Source organism: Rhipicephalus microplus, unplaced genomic scaffold (assembly GCF_043290135.1).
Source record: "Rhipicephalus microplus isolate Deutch F79 unplaced genomic scaffold, USDA_Rmic scaffold_168, whole genome shotgun sequence".
Lineage (NCBI taxonomy): Eukaryota > Metazoa > Arthropoda > Arachnida > Ixodida > Ixodidae > Rhipicephalus > Rhipicephalus microplus.
In genome coordinates, this window is record NW_027464739.1 from 206,357 (window position 1) to 222,729 (window position 16,373).

A 16,373-nucleotide genomic window follows, 5' to 3' on the forward strand; every position below is an offset into this window, starting at 1 on the left:
CGTACCCACTCGTCACTCCTCACAGCTTCACTAAGCCGAGTATGTAGAAGTCGAAGAAGCAGAACAACAAACCAGCCAATCCCCCACAGTGGGTGTGAGCCACAAGTGAAGGTCAACAAAAACAAGCAACACCAGCGAGCGCAGTGACGAAGCTATCGTAATGGGGCGAAATAATCCACGAATATGGCTGCACGTTGACGCACGGTCGCATTTGTGCAACCACCCGTGTCTCCCGAAGACCGTCTGTCGCGAGTCTTCGACGAAAAGCGCAGGCGAGTACTTCTCCACTGATTTCCGCGACCACTTGACGACCGCCTTCGGCCGCCTCATGTCCGTCCGGCACGATCGACGGAGCGCCGCACCAGCGCCTCGTACACGCCACCATAGCACTCCTACCCCTCGGAATCAGCAAAACTCGGACGTTTTCGACCACGACAGACAGAACCTGCCGGCCCGTTGAACGCTTGAACGACATCGCAGCGGCAAGTCGCACACTCACGTTCCGTCACCCTCTGCCACATGATCCTTCATTCACCGGCTTCACAACCAACCCACGCGGTAGACGTTTCGCACGCATTCCCGGGTCTGCCTTTCACGGCAGGACCTTCGTCGACCTCGGTGCGGTGTTCCGACACGTCGGAACTTGCAAGGCATATGTTGAGCGTGCTGAAGCAGCCAAAGGCACCACCTTTTCACCTTTTTGCCGATGATTGTGGGCGTCGTTGCAGAGGCGTTGCTTGGGCAGCCGGCGTAGAAGCCATGTTGGATGGGTGACGTATTCACATTTTGCACAATCATTTTTTTTTTTTTTTCCTTCCAGACTTTGGTGCTCGAGTTGGACATGTACACTATGCATCAGTTTTTAAAACAAGTGCTGTAGCATCTCTCGCGACATGCCTGATAATGTTCGCCGGCAAGCATTTGGTGTGACGTCATGGGCGCATAGAGAGTACGCATGCAAGCAAGCACGCGTGGCTTCGACCTCTGGGAAAAAGAAGGTTTCAGTTTTAACATGTTTGTAAGCGAAACTAGAAACTTCAAGCGGACTGGGGATAAAAGCAATGCCGTGAAGCCAGCGCTGCCGCTGTCGGTGCACAATGCTGGTTGTGCATGGGTGGACGTCGGAATTGCTTTGCTACTGTTTGCCCGGCTTTTGGCCAGAACTAAGTACGAGGTGTGAAAGAATGGATTTTAATTACGTGCTAATGAATTGCATCGCTTCTCGGCCTTTTGGCTAAGATCAAAGTGTAGTGTTGGCTTGTCCATCCTACTCCTGCTCTTTGTAGAAGCAATCGACCACCCGCCCGGTTAGTGCGGTGTCTTTCTCTGTCTCTTCTTGTGTTGTTGTTGTGTGCATGCCTTCTTAGCTTGTTCGAGCGACCAGCAACGACTGCCTGCGGATTCTTGGACCCCCCTGCTGACACTTGGTTCCTGCTGCCCTGGATTTCTGGCTCTGGTCATTGGTGAGATGCTAGTTCTTTAAAACACTTCTTTTTTGCCTTTCTTTTCCGCCCCCCTTTGGGGGGGTGGGTTCTCGTGCTCGGCGAGACGGGCTGCTCCAACCGGCCTTGCCGGCAGCTTCCCGTCTGAAAAGCACCCTTTTTCTTGTGTATTAGTTGGCTCAGCGGCCCTTGCATCATCTGCCCAAGTGATGTAAGATAGCGCAAGCCTTCCTTGCACGCTTTTTTTTTTTTTTTTTCTTTCGGAGCGCGCCTCTACTCTGGACACCAGCGAGCGCCGCTGGTGACCACGTGGAAGCAGCGTCTCCGCTCTCTCCTCTTTCTTCACTTTTCTCTCTCTTTTTTTTTTCTCCTCTCTTCTACTTTCCGTCCACGTGGCCCGCGCTAAGGCTCCCCTCCCGCTCCCACTGTTGCCAGCTACACTAACAATGTAGCCAGGCGACTTTCTCTCTACTCTTGCACGCTCCTTTTTTTTTTTTTCCGGAAGCGCCTTTGCTGACACGTGTCAGTAGAGGGCACGCTCAACCGGGTTCTCCTGCCTTCCCTTTTTTTTTTTTTCTTTTCTCTTCTCTCACTCGCTCTCTTTCCTCTGTCTTCTTTACTAATTCCTTCTGGTACCCTCCTCTCTGCTGAGGCGGTCAGTACTCTCTCTGCCTTCTTGGGGCTGCCAGCTGCACTCACCATGTAGCGGGTAGCCCGCGACTCTCACTGGTGCGCACGCCGTGGTTTTTTTTTTTTCTCTCCCTTCATTTTCTTTTTTCCTCTTCCTCTCTCGGCGAGCGCACCCCTCTTCTCTCTTCTCCCCCGACTAGGGGGAGGAGGTCACACACTCCCTCCTTTTCTTCCCCTTTGTCTTAGGTCGTCAGCTACACTTAAACATGGGTTGACGATCACCCCCCACCCCCACCCCCTTTTTTTTTTCCTTCTCTTCTTTCTCTATCTCCTCTCCATCTTTCTACTTCTCATTCAAGTGTACAGTGCCGTCTTTTATTGAAGTGTTTTTTCTCAAGATGCCTAAGTGTTCTCACAATGATGTACATCCGGCCGTGATAATCCTGTTTTCTTTAGAAGTGTTCGCCCACCAGTAGGTGATGTCCGAGGAGGTAGGTCCCCCGAATACAGGGGAGACCGGGACGCCCACTGCACCGAGGCCGCGAGATGCCCAAAACCAACCCCAGCTAGGCAAGGAGGGACAGACCCTTGATGTCTTTTTCCCAATCCCACACAGCTTCACCTGCCCCATAGACAAATGTGGGGTACGGTACTCCGGGATCAGCTGGACAAGCAGGCGACAAAGCTTGGTGCGGCATCTACTAGATGAGCATGAGCTCAAAGTAAAGGTGGCATACACCTGTACCCTATGCTCCACGACCGGCCTTGGGCTGCATCCCACACTCCACTCCTGCATCGCAAGAGGCAGACACGAGCTGTCGCCCCTCGACCTCAACAGGCACAAGTGTCCACAATGCCCTGCCACCATGACAACAAGGAAGGGACTGGACAACCACATGCGCAAACACAAAAGACAGGAAGCACAGCACATGAACGAGGGACCAACGACTTCAAGGACTTCGAGGGCGGCACCTACTGCAACTCCGACTGGCCGACCCCCCCGCGCTGCTGCCGGCAACCAAGCCACACGGACAATGACCCTTCGATCGTCACAGAGCTCCAACTCAACGACGTCAACGGGATCATCACCAAGCGAGGACAGCACGACACTGAGCGCAACGCCGGACTCTCCAGCACCAACAGAGCTGGCACTCACACCTTCCTCCCCCCTTCTAGGTGACTTGCAGGAAATCCCTGACCGGGTTTCGGCAACTACGGGCACCCCATCGCCCACGCCTAGCGAGGCCGCCACAGCGAGGAGCAGGTCTTCATGTGCCTCTCTGTTCTCACAGGTTGGAAATGCATCCTCCATCACGCCGAGTCCCAGGCAACATGAGTCACCGCACAGCGACACGGACCACGACAACCCACGGCGTTCCCGGCCACCATCACCGGACCGGGCCCTTACCCCTCTCCCTCCTCTCTTAGGCAGCACAGCTTGCTCTCCAAGCCAGAGCTCCAGGGATGCGACAATTCCATCAGCAACCAGCGAGGAGGAGTCACCACCAGAAGGGTCACGGTTTTCGTCCCGTCTCCAGCAGGATCCAGACACAGCCCGCGCTACTCAGAGGACCAGTCAACAAGGAGCACCGCAGCACAGCTTGGACACGGCACAAGGGAACCCTCAACCAAGTCCATCAGCCAGGAGTGTCAGCCACAGCGTCGACTCCCCCACACCCCCAACGTCACCCGAGGGACTTTCGATAGACGACGCAGGCGGCGAGTCACAGGACCCCGCCCCACAGACAGTGAACCCCGGCGAGATCACCCTCTCCGGGCCAATCGACGACACAAGCGTACTCGCAGAGCAGACCCAGCGAATCCGGCAACTGCTTCGGGAGCCCGCCACTGCTGAGCGCTGGGACGACTTCCTCTCCATCCTGGGGGAGGCCGTATCGGCGGTGAGGAGGGAGGCGAAAATTCCAGACAACCCTGCCGGTGGAAAACCCCGCGTCCCGACCAACCCGAACAACGCCCAGCAGATACAGAGCCTGTATCGTCGCAACCGCCGTCGGGCTGTTCGTGTCATCGTACAGGGCGAAACAAAACTCTGCGAGATTCCGCTCGACAAACTGGAGCAACACTTTGCTGAAACATGGGCGCCGAAGGAAGGGAACACCCACCTGCTCCTTAACAAGGCTCGCCCGGACGACATGACAGAGATCTGCCTCGCCCGATTCACCAGCGACGAGGTGGCGGCCCGTCTTCGCAGATGCGAAAACACGGCCCCCGGCAGTGACAGGATCACCTACCGTCATTGGAAAGAACATGATCCTGATGGTCTCTTTCTATCCGCAGCATTCAACGTGTGCCTCCATTTCAAGCAAGTGCCCGACGCCTGGAAGGAAACGAGGACCATCCTAATCCACAAGAAGGGTGATCCGAGTGAGGTCACGAATTGGAGACCCATTGCCCTTGGGAACACCATCTCCAAGCTGTATGCGGGTTGCCTAGCTTCCCGCATGCAGCAGTGGGTGTGTGACCATGACGTGCTCTCGAGGTGTCAAAAGGGGTTCCTGCCGCACGACGGCGTGTTTGAACACAACTTCGTGCTGCAGGAGCGCCTGGACGCCGCGCGGGCCGGCGGTGGTGACCTTTGCGTGGCCTTTCTCGACTTCGCCAACGCATTTGGCTCAGTTCCGCACAACGCACTAATCGATTCTCTTCGTGGTGCAGGTGCAGGAGAGGACTTCTGCGCAATCATCGCAGACCTCTACCGAGACAACGCCACCCAGATTGTCGCCGAAGCTGGGACAACGGCCCCAGTCACAATCTCCGCCGGAATTAGACAGGGCTGCCCACTGAGCGGCCTGCTCTTCAACTTGGTGCTCGATCCAGTCATTCGGGCGGTCCAAGGAGGTGAGAGGCAGCACAATGTGCTGGCTTACGCCGATGATTTGACCCCCTTGGCGGACAGCCCCAAGAAACTGCAGGACCGCATCAACGTCGTGGCGGCTCTCGCGGGCCAGCTGGGACTTCGGCTGAACCCCAAGAAGTGCAGAAGCCTGCACCTCTCTGGTAGGACTCCCGTAGGCACTAGGGACACGAAATTCTTCGTCGACGGAGAAGAGATCCCTCGCATCAGTGACTACGAGAGTCAATCTTTTCTAGGACGCCCCGTCGGGTTCAGCCTTCTCCAAGACCGCTCTAAGGTCGATGAGGCGATCTCCGTCGGCCGCACCCTGCTCGAGTCCATGCTTGCCCCATGGCAGCGAATTGATGCACTGAAAACTTTTGTCTTTCCAGCACTCAACTTCGCCATGCGGTGCGGACAAGTGGGCAAGGCGGAATGGGCCCGCCTAGACGACGCACTCCGGCCCCTGATAAAGAAAACTCTTTATCTTCCAGGTAACGCTGCAAACAACTACCTCTACGGCAGCGCAGCGGCCGGAGCAGCTGGAATCCCCCTCGCCGCAGACACAAGTGACGCCTGCCGCGTGGACAACGCCTTCAAGCTTCTGACCTCGGCCGATCTCGAGGTCCGGGAACTTGCCTTCGAAGCGCTAACCAAAATTGTCTCCAAGCGCATTCGCAGGCAGGCCACCAACGAGGAGCTCGCCTGCTACCTCAGCGGCGAAACGGAGGGCATTTTCCAGGCACGGCCGACACAACTGCAGTCCGTCTGGACCGAGGCTCGGAAGGCTTCCCGCAGGCTACACGTCACCTGGGAAATTTTCGAGGACGGGGGGACCAGCATCACGTGTGACGGAGAGGAAACTCTCACGTCAAAGAAACGACGAAAAGTGGTGAAAACGCTGCGCTTAAGAATGATGCGGGCACGCGATCGCTTCCTTCAAGAAATGCCCAATCAAGGGAAGGCAATGGAATGCGTCGCCGCAGACCCGAGCAGCTCCCACTTCATGCGCTCCGGCAAATTCACTCGCTTTTGCGACTGGCGCTTCATTCACAGGGCACGCCTGAACCTCCTACCTGTGAATGGAGCCAACCCATGGACCACCTCCGCCGACAAACGGTGCCGTGTGTGCGGTTACGCAGTGGAAACGCTGCCACACGTCCTGGGTCACTGCATGCGCCACAGCATGGCCTACACCAGTCGTCACAACAAGATTGTGGCGAGGGTGAAACAAGCCGCCAGCAAGAAGTTCACGGTCACGCATGAGAACAGAGCGGTTGGTACCACCAACCTTCGCCCCGACCTCGTTCTCGCCAGGGGGGAAGAGGCGATCATCGTGGACGTGACCTGCCCCTTTGACAACCGGCTCAAAGCACTCGAGGCAGCCCGACTGGAAAAGGAACGAAAATACGAACCAGTTCGGGACTTCTTGCTCCGCCGCTACCAGAGAGTCACGATCGAAGCAGTCGTCGTCGGCATGCTTGGCTCCTGGGACCCGGCAAACGACAGAGTTTTCAAAAAACTCTGCAGCCGGAAATATCTCCGGTTACTTAAGAAGCTTGCAGTGAGCGAGACCATTGCAGCTTCTCGGGAAGTGTACTGCGCACACGTGGCCATAAAGTGACTGTCACTCGCTGGGCCACGTGCTGACAAAGTCACCCTCCCAAAGACATCGCAAAAAAAAGAGGTGATACTACACGACACACGCCCCTTTCACTTTTTCTCCCCTGCTATTTCCTATTTTCACCTTCTCTATACACAGTTCACGATACACCACCTTCTTCCTTTCTGGTTGAAGGAACAAAAAATGAGAACAAGTTTTTCCTTTTCGGTCAGAAATGTTCCTAACATTTTTGAAAACCTCTGTTCTTATCAGCTTAATATCTGATACGGATCCTATTTGGATCCAAGATATTAAACTTATTTTTGTGATGCGGCGGAGTGCTTGAAGCTTGCTTCACCTCCGCCACGGGTTGGCCCGGTATTGCACTACCTCCGGGATCGGCCCACTCACCCCCTGCGGGGTGAGTTCGACAATAAATTCAATGATAGAAGGAGTGTTCGGATTTACCCATGATACCGGGGTAAACGGCGTGGGTGCGTCGAGTGTCCGAGACGGTGGCGGCACGCCGCCCCGGCTGACGCGGTATTCGCGTGCAGGGAGTGCGCTAGCTGTGTTTACACTTACGATTGCTCTGGGAAAATAAATGTTTCCGTGTGTATTTCATATATGGAGGGTCTCTTTTATTTTGTTATGTTCACACGTACATACTCAAGTTTCTTATTTTTTTTAACATTCCTACTCATATTAATAAAACTATTGAGGAAATTATCATTACTGTTTCGGAGGAAAGCTAGAAGTGTGTATACGATGTGTATGCATGTGCGATGTGTATGTATGTATGTGTGTAGAAGTGTGTATGTATGTGCCAAGCTATTTCCGCTTTTCGAATTCACCCGTTTCGCAACGAAAAATAAAAAAGCCTCTAGAAAATGGGGTTTGGTTGGTGTTTCTGTTTACAGTTGCAGTGGCAAGCGAAGGCATTTTTATTTCACATCTTCACGCGGCGTCTGAACCTGAAGACGCGTGCTCTCGCCACGTCTACGCATCTACACTATTCCCCATCACAAATTAAAATCGCAAAGAACGCCACAGGACCCACTCCGCACACACCTGCTGTACGGTGGAGCGGCAAAGCCCCGATGTGCTTTTCCTATGTCCACTGACCTTTGGGGTTTGACGTCCCAAAACCACCATATGATTATGGGAAAATTTCGACCACCTGGGGTTCTTTCACGTGCACCCTAATCTGAGCACAGGGAAATGCAGCCGCCGCGGCCGGGATTCGATCCCACCACCTGCGGGTCAGCAGCCGAGTACCTTACGGCCATCAGACCACCACGGCGGGCATCGCCTTGTTGATCAAACACTTCATTTCTGAACACCATCTCATACCAGCTCATCCACCGTTGGCTCTCGTTAATTACAACGAACATCCTCGCACGCTCACCTCAATGGAATTGCCAGTTGCTGGAAGTTCCAAGGAAATTGCGCACTAGACGTACGGACGCACCACGCACGTACCTGAAGCGACGTGGACCCCAGGACGCGTGAGATCACGCCCCGGGCGCGCTTTGCCTCCGTACCCACTCGTCACTCCTCACAGCTTCACTAAGCCGAGTATGTAGAAGTCGAAGAAGCAGAACAACAAACCAGCCAATCCCCCACAGTGGGTGTGAGCCACAAGTGAAGGTCAACAAAAACAAGCAACACCAGCGAGCGCAGTGACGAAGCTATCGTAATGGGGCGAAATAATCCACGAATATGGCTGCACGTTGACGCACGGTCGCATTTGTGCAACCACCCGTGTCTCCCGAAGACCGTCTGTCGCGAGTCTTCGACGAAAAGCGCAGGCGAGTACTTCTCCACTGATTTCCGCGACCACTTGACGACCGCCTTCGGCCGCCTCATGTCCGTCCGGCACGATCGACGGAGCGCCGCACCAGCGCCTCGTACACGCCACCATAGCACTCCTACCCCTCGGAATCAGCAAAACTCGGACGTTTTCGACCACGACAGACAGAACCTGCCGGCCCGTTGAACGCTTGAACGACATCGCAGCGGCAAGTCGCACACTCACGTTCCGTCACCCTCTGCCACATGATCCTTCATTCACCGGCTTCACAACCAACCCACGCGGTAGACGTTTCGCACGCATTCCCGGGTCTGCCTTTCACGGCAGGACCTTCGTCGACCTCGGTGCGGTGTTCCGACACGTCGGAACTTGCAAGGCATATGTTGAGCGTGCTGAAGCAGCCAAAGGCACCACCTTTTCACCTTTTTGCCGATGATTGTGGGCGTCGTTGCAGAGGCGTTGCTTGGGCAGCCGGCGTAGAAGCCATGTTGGATGGGTGACGTATTCACATTTTGCACAATCATTTTTTTTTTTTTTTCCTTCCAGACTTTGGTGCTCGAGTTGGACATGTACACTATGCATCAGTTTTTAAAACAAGTGCTGTAGCATCTCTCGCGACATGCCTGATAATGTTCGCCGGCAAGCATTTGGTGTGACGTCATGGGCGCATAGAGAGTACGCATGCAAGCAAGCACGCGTGGCTTCGACCTCTGGGAAAAAGAAGGTTTCAGTTTTAACATGTTTGTAAGCGAAACTAGAAACTTCAAGCGGACTGGGGATAAAAGCAATGCCGTGAAGCCAGCGCTGCCGCTGTCGGTGCACAATGCTGGTTGTGCATGGGTGGACGTCGGAATTGCTTTGCTACTGTTTGCCCGGCTTTTGGCCAGAACTAAGTACGAGGTGTGAAAGAATGGATTTTAATTACGTGCTAATGAATTGCATCGCTTCTCGGCCTTTTGGCTAAGATCAAAGTGTAGTATCTGTTCTTATCAGCTTAATATCTGATACGGATCCTATTTGGATCCAAGATATTAAACTTATTTTTGTGATGCGGCGGAGTGCTTGAAGCTTGCTTCACCTCCGCCACGGGTTGGCCCGGTATTGCACTACCTCCGGGATCGGCCCACTCACCCCCTGCGGGGTGAGTTCGACAATAAATTCAATGATAGAAGGAGTGTTCGGATTTACCCATGATACCGGGGTAAACGGCGTGGGTGCGTCGAGTGTCCGAGACGGTGGCGGCACGCCGCCCCGGCTGACGCGGTATTCGCGTGCAGGGAGTGCGCTAGCTGTGTTTACACTTACGATTGCTCTGGGAAAATAAATGTTTCCGTGTGTATTTCATATATGGAGGGTCTCTTTTATTTTGTTATGTTCACACGTACATACTCAAGTTTCTTATTTTTTTTAACATTCCTACTCATATTAATAAAACTATTGAGGAAATTATCATTACTGTTTCGGAGGAAAGCTAGAAGTGTGTATACGATGTGTATGCATGTGCGATGTGTATGTATGTATGTGTGTAGAAGTGTGTATGTATGTGCCAAGCTATTTCCGCTTTTCGAATTCACCCGTTTCGCAACGAAAAATAAAAAAGCCTCTAGAAAATGGGGTTTGGTTGGTGTTTCTGTTTACAGTTGCAGTGGCAAGCGAAGGCATTTTTATTTCACATCTTCACGCGGCGTCTGAACCTGAAGACGCGTGCTCTCGCCACGTCTACGCATCTACACTATTCCCCATCACAAATTAAAATCGCAAAGAACGCCACAGGACCCACTCCGCACACACCTGCTGTACGGTGGAGCGGCAAAGCCCCGATGTGCTTTTCCTATGTCCACTGACCTTTGGGGTTTGACGTCCCAAAACCACCATATGATTATGGGAAAATTTCGACCACCTGGGGTTCTTTCACGTGCACCCTAATCTGAGCACAGGGAAATGCAGCCGCCGCGGCCGGGATTCGATCCCACCACCTGCGGGTCAGCAGCCGAGTACCTTACGGCCATCAGACCACCACGGCGGGCATCGCCTTGTTGATCAAACACTTCATTTCTGAACACCATCTCATACCAGCTCATCCACCGTTGGCTCTCGTTAATTACAACGAACATCCTCGCACGCTCACCTCAATGGAATTGCCAGTTGCTGGAAGTTCCAAGGAAATTGCGCACTAGACGTACGGACGCACCACGCACGTACCTGAAGCGACGTGGACCCCAGGACGCGTGAGATCACGCCCCGGGCGCGCTTTGCCTCCGTACCCACTCGTCACTCCTCACAGCTTCACTAAGCCGAGTATGTAGAAGTCGAAGAAGCAGAACAACAAACCAGCCAATCCCCCACAGTGGGTGTGAGCCACAAGTGAAGGTCAACAAAAACAAGCAACACCAGCGAGCGCAGTGACGAAGCTATCGTAATGGGGCGAAATAATCCACGAATATGGCTGCACGTTGACGCACGGTCGCATTTGTGCAACCACCCGTGTCTCCCGAAGACCGTCTGTCGCGAGTCTTCGACGAAAAGCGCAGGCGAGTACTTCTCCACTGATTTCCGCGACCACTTGACGACCGCCTTCGGCCGCCTCATGTCCGTCCGGCACGATCGACGGAGCGCCGCACCAGCGCCTCGTACACGCCACCATAGCACTCCTACCCCTCGGAATCAGCAAAACTCGGACGTTTTCGACCACGACAGACAGAACCTGCCGGCCCGTTGAACGCTTGAACGACATCGCAGCGGCAAGTCGCACACTCACGTTCCGTCACCCTCTGCCACATGATCCTTCATTCACCGGCTTCACAACCAACCCACGCGGTAGACGTTTCGCACGCATTCCCGGGTCTGCCTTTCACGGCAGGACCTTCGTCGACCTCGGTGCGGTGTTCCGACACGTCGGAACTTGCAAGGCATATGTTGAGCGTGCTGAAGCAGCCAAAGGCACCACCTTTTCACCTTTTTGCCGATGATTGTGGGCGTCGTTGCAGAGGCGTTGCTTGGGCAGCCGGCGTAGAAGCCATGTTGGATGGGTGACGTATTCACATTTTGCACAATCATTTTTTTTTTTTTTTCCTTCCAGACTTTGGTGCTCGAGTTGGACATGTACACTATGCATCAGTTTTTAAAACAAGTGCTGTAGCATCTCTCGCGACATGCCTGATAATGTTCGCCGGCAAGCATTTGGTGTGACGTCATGGGCGCATAGAGAGTACGCATGCAAGCAAGCACGCGTGGCTTCGACCTCTGGGAAAAAGAAGGTTTCAGTTTTAACATGTTTGTAAGCGAAACTAGAAACTTCAAGCGGACTGGGGATAAAAGCAATGCCGTGAAGCCAGCGCTGCCGCTGTCGGTGCACAATGCTGGTTGTGCATGGGTGGACGTCGGAATTGCTTTGCTACTGTTTGCCCGGCTTTTGGCCAGAACTAAGTACGAGGTGTGAAAGAATGGATTTTAATTACGTGCTAATGAATTGCATCGCTTCTCGGCCTTTTGGCTAAGATCAAAGTGAAGTGCGACCCGACCTCGTCCTGGCCCGTGGTGAGGAAGCCCTAATCCTGGACGTCTGCTGTCCCTTCGACAACCGTATGCAGGCGTTCCAGGAGGCTCGGAGGGTCAAGGAGGAGAAGTACGCCCCTCTACAGCGTCATCTCCTCCAGCGGTTCCAGCGCGTCTCCGTCGACGCCATCGTCGTAGGCTGCCTCGGCTCGTGGGATCCGGCCAACGATCGTGTCTGCCGCAGGTTCTGCTCCAGGAGCTACCTGCGCACCATGAAAAGACTTTGCGTTTCAGACACGATCGCTGCCTCTACGGACATTTATCGTGGCCATATAGGCGTTTTGTAAATAGTTTTTTATTCGAGAAGCGATACCGCGTTTTTTATTGTTATACGCTTTTATTCATACTAACACCACTAACTCTTTTTTAGCCTTTTTGTTACCTGATTTTATTATATACACCTTTTATTACCGTTTCTTGTTCTGTTATATAACCATGTATGATGTTTGTGTACTAAGCATAATAAAAAATTCTGTTCTTATCAGCTTAATATCTGATACGGATCCTATTTGGATCCAAGATATTAAACTTATTTTTGTGATGCGGCGGAGTGCTTGAAGCTTGCTTCACCTCCGCCACGGGTTGGCCCGGTATTGCACTACCTCCGGGATCGGCCCACTCACCCCCTGCGGGGTGAGTTCGACAATAAATTCAATGATAGAAGGAGTGTTCGGATTTACCCATGATACCGGGGTAAACGGCGTGGGTGCGTCGAGTGTCCGAGACGGTGGCGGCACGCCGCCCCGGCTGACGCGGTATTCGCGTGCAGGGAGTGCGCTAGCTGTGTTTACACTTACGATTGCTCTGGGAAAATAAATGTTTCCGTGTGTATTTCATATATGGAGGGTCTCTTTTATTTTGTTATGTTCACACGTACATACTCAAGTTTCTTATTTTTTTTAACATTCCTACTCATATTAATAAAACTATTGAGGAAATTATCATTACTGTTTCGGAGGAAAGCTAGAAGTGTGTATACGATGTGTATGCATGTGCGATGTGTATGTATGTATGTGTGTAGAAGTGTGTATGTATGTGCCAAGCTATTTCCGCTTTTCGAATTCACCCGTTTCGCAACGAAAAATAAAAAAGCCTCTAGAAAATGGGGTTTGGTTGGTGTTTCTGTTTACAGTTGCAGTGGCAAGCGAAGGCATTTTTATTTCACATCTTCACGCGGCGTCTGAACCTGAAGACGCGTGCTCTCGCCACGTCTACGCATCTACACTATTCCCCATCACAAATTAAAATCGCAAAGAACGCCACAGGACCCACTCCGCACACACCTGCTGTACGGTGGAGCGGCAAAGCCCCGATGTGCTTTTCCTATGTCCACTGACCTTTGGGGTTTGACGTCCCAAAACCACCATATGATTATGGGAAAATTTCGACCACCTGGGGTTCTTTCACGTGCACCCTAATCTGAGCACAGGGAAATGCAGCCGCCGCGGCCGGGATTCGATCCCACCACCTGCGGGTCAGCAGCCGAGTACCTTACGGCCATCAGACCACCACGGCGGGCATCGCCTTGTTGATCAAACACTTCATTTCTGAACACCATCTCATACCAGCTCATCCACCGTTGGCTCTCGTTAATTACAACGAACATCCTCGCACGCTCACCTCAATGGAATTGCCAGTTGCTGGAAGTTCCAAGGAAATTGCGCACTAGACGTACGGACGCACCACGCACGTACCTGAAGCGACGTGGACCCCAGGACGCGTGAGATCACGCCCCGGGCGCGCTTTGCCTCCGTACCCACTCGTCACTCCTCACAGCTTCACTAAGCCGAGTATGTAGAAGTCGAAGAAGCAGAACAACAAACCAGCCAATCCCCCACAGTGGGTGTGAGCCACAAGTGAAGGTCAACAAAAACAAGCAACACCAGCGAGCGCAGTGACGAAGCTATCGTAATGGGGCGAAATAATCCACGAATATGGCTGCACGTTGACGCACGGTCGCATTTGTGCAACCACCCGTGTCTCCCGAAGACCGTCTGTCGCGAGTCTTCGACGAAAAGCGCAGGCGAGTACTTCTCCACTGATTTCCGCGACCACTTGACGACCGCCTTCGGCCGCCTCATGTCCGTCCGGCACGATCGACGGAGCGCCGCACCAGCGCCTCGTACACGCCACCATAGCACTCCTACCCCTCGGAATCAGCAAAACTCGGACGTTTTCGACCACGACAGACAGAACCTGCCGGCCCGTTGAACGCTTGAACGACATCGCAGCGGCAAGTCGCACACTCACGTTCCGTCACCCTCTGCCACATGATCCTTCATTCACCGGCTTCACAACCAACCCACGCGGTAGACGTTTCGCACGCATTCCCGGGTCTGCCTTTCACGGCAGGACCTTCGTCGACCTCGGTGCGGTGTTCCGACACGTCGGAACTTGCAAGGCATATGTTGAGCGTGCTGAAGCAGCCAAAGGCACCACCTTTTCACCTTTTTGCCGATGATTGTGGGCGTCGTTGCAGAGGCGTTGCTTGGGCAGCCGGCGTAGAAGCCATGTTGGATGGGTGACGTATTCACATTTTGCACAATCATTTTTTTTTTTTTTTTTCCTTCCAGACTTTGGTGCTCGAGTTGGACATGTACACTATGCATCAGTTTTTAAAACAAGTGCTGTAGCATCTCTCGCGACATGCCTGATAATGTTCGCCGGCAAGCATTTGGTGTGACGTCATGGGCGCATAGAGAGTACGCATGCAAGCAAGCACGCGTGGCTTCGACCTCTGGGAAAAAGAAGGTTTCAGTTTTAACATGTTTGTAAGCGAAACTAGAAACTTCAAGCGGACTGGGGATAAAAGCAATGCCGTGAAGCCAGCGCTGCCGCTGTCGGTGCACAATGCTGGTTGTGCATGGGTGGACGTCGGAATTGCTTTGCTACTGTTTGCCCGGCTTTTGGCCAGAACTAAGTACGAGGTGTGAAAGAATGGATTTTAATTACGTGCTAATGAATTGCATCGCTTCTCGGCCTTTTGGCTAAGATCAAAGTGTAGTATCTGTTCTTATCAGCTTAATATCTGATACGGATCCTATTTGGATCCAAGATATTAAACTTATTTTTGTGATGCGGCGGAGTGCTTGAAGCTTGCTTCACCTCCGCCACGGGTTGGCCCGGTATTGCACTACCTCCGGGATCGGCCCACTCACCCCCTGCGGGGTGAGTTCGACAATAAATTCAATGATAGAAGGAGTGTTCGGATTTACCCATGATACCGGGGTAAACGGCGTGGGTGCGTCGAGTGTCCGAGACGGTGGCGGCACGCCGCCCCGGCTGACGCGGTATTCGCGTGCAGGGAGTGCGCTAGCTGTGTTTACACTTACGATTGCTCTGGGAAAATAAATGTTTCCGTGTGTATTTCATATATGGAGGGTCTCTTTTATTTTGTTATGTTCACACGTACATACTCAAGTTTCTTATTTTTTTTAACATTCCTACTCATATTAATAAAACTATTGAGGAAATTATCATTACTGTTTCGGAGGAAAGCTAGAAGTGTGTATACGATGTGTATGCATGTGCGATGTGTATGTATGTATGTGTGTAGAAGTGTGTATGTATGTGCCAAGCTATTTCCGCTTTTCGAATTCACCCGTTTCGCAACGAAAAATAAAAAAGCCTCTAGAAAATGGGGTTTGGTTGGTGTTTCTGTTTACAGTTGCAGTGGCAAGCGAAGGCATTTTTATTTCACATCTTCACGCGGCGTCTGAACCTGAAGACGCGTGCTCTCGCCACGTCTACGCATCTACACTATTCCCCATCACAAATTAAAATCGCAAAGAACGCCACAGGACCCACTCCGCACACACCTGCTGTACGGTGGAGCGGCAAAGCCCCGATGTGCTTTTCCTATGTCCACTGACCTTTGGGGTTTGACGTCCCAAAACCACCATATGATTATGGGAAAATTTCGACCACCTGGGGTTCTTTCACGTGCACCCTAATCTGAGCACAGGGAAATGCAGCCGCCGCGGCCGGGATTCGATCCCACCACCTGCGGGTCAGCAGCCGAGTACCTTACGGCCATCAGACCACCACGGCGGGCATCGCCTTGTTGATCAAACACTTCATTTCTGAACACCATCTCATACCAGCTCATCCACCGTTGGCTCTCGTTAATTACAACGAACATCCTCGCACGCTCACCTCAATGGAATTGCCAGTTGCTGGAAGTTCCAAGGAAATTGCGCACTAGACGTACGGACGCACCACGCACGTACCTGAAGCGACGTGGACCCCAGGACGCGTGAGATCACGCCCCGGGCGCGCTTTGCCTCCGTACCCACTCGTCACTCCTCACAGCTTCACTAAGCCGAGTATGTAGAAGTCGAAGAAGCAGAACAACAAACCAGCCAATCCCCCACAGTGGGTGTGAGCCACAAGTGAAGGTCAACAAAAACAAGCAACACCAGCGAGCGCAGTGACGAAGCTATCGTAATGGGGCGAAATAATCCACGAATATGGCTG

At 52.9% G+C, this 16,373-nt stretch overlaps 1 protein-coding gene, 2 non-coding genes and 2 pseudogenes across 3 annotated transcripts; all 5 read left to right on the top strand.

Annotated features, from left to right (window-relative positions):
• The first annotated feature begins 4,825 nt into the window (after positions 1 to 4,825).
• On the top strand, positions 4,826 to 6,589 carry LOC142791442 (uncharacterized). The gene has a single exon (XM_075885501.1). It carries the CDS (start codon positions 5,267 to 5,269, stop codon positions 6,548 to 6,550), a length of 1,284 nt encoding a protein of 427 aa, XP_075741616.1. The 5' UTR covers positions 4,826 to 5,266; the 3' UTR covers positions 6,551 to 6,589.
• Positions 6,590 to 6,762: 173 nt separating this feature from the next.
• LOC142791481 (U2 spliceosomal RNA) lies at positions 6,763 to 6,941 on the top strand (annotated as a pseudogene).
• A 2,341-nt stretch (positions 6,942 to 9,282) lies between these two features.
• Positions 9,283 to 9,474, top strand: LOC142791523 (U2 spliceosomal RNA). The gene has a single exon (XR_012890269.1). It is a non-coding gene; the product is annotated as a U2 spliceosomal RNA (small nuclear RNA).
• A 2,865-nt stretch (positions 9,475 to 12,339) lies between these two features.
• LOC142791497 (U2 spliceosomal RNA) lies at positions 12,340 to 12,521 on the top strand (annotated as a pseudogene).
• A 2,343-nt stretch (positions 12,522 to 14,864) lies between these two features.
• On the top strand, positions 14,865 to 15,056 carry LOC142791524 (U2 spliceosomal RNA). The gene has a single exon (XR_012890270.1). It is a non-coding gene; the product is annotated as a U2 spliceosomal RNA (small nuclear RNA).
• The last annotated feature ends 1,317 nt before the right edge of the window (positions 15,057 to 16,373 follow it).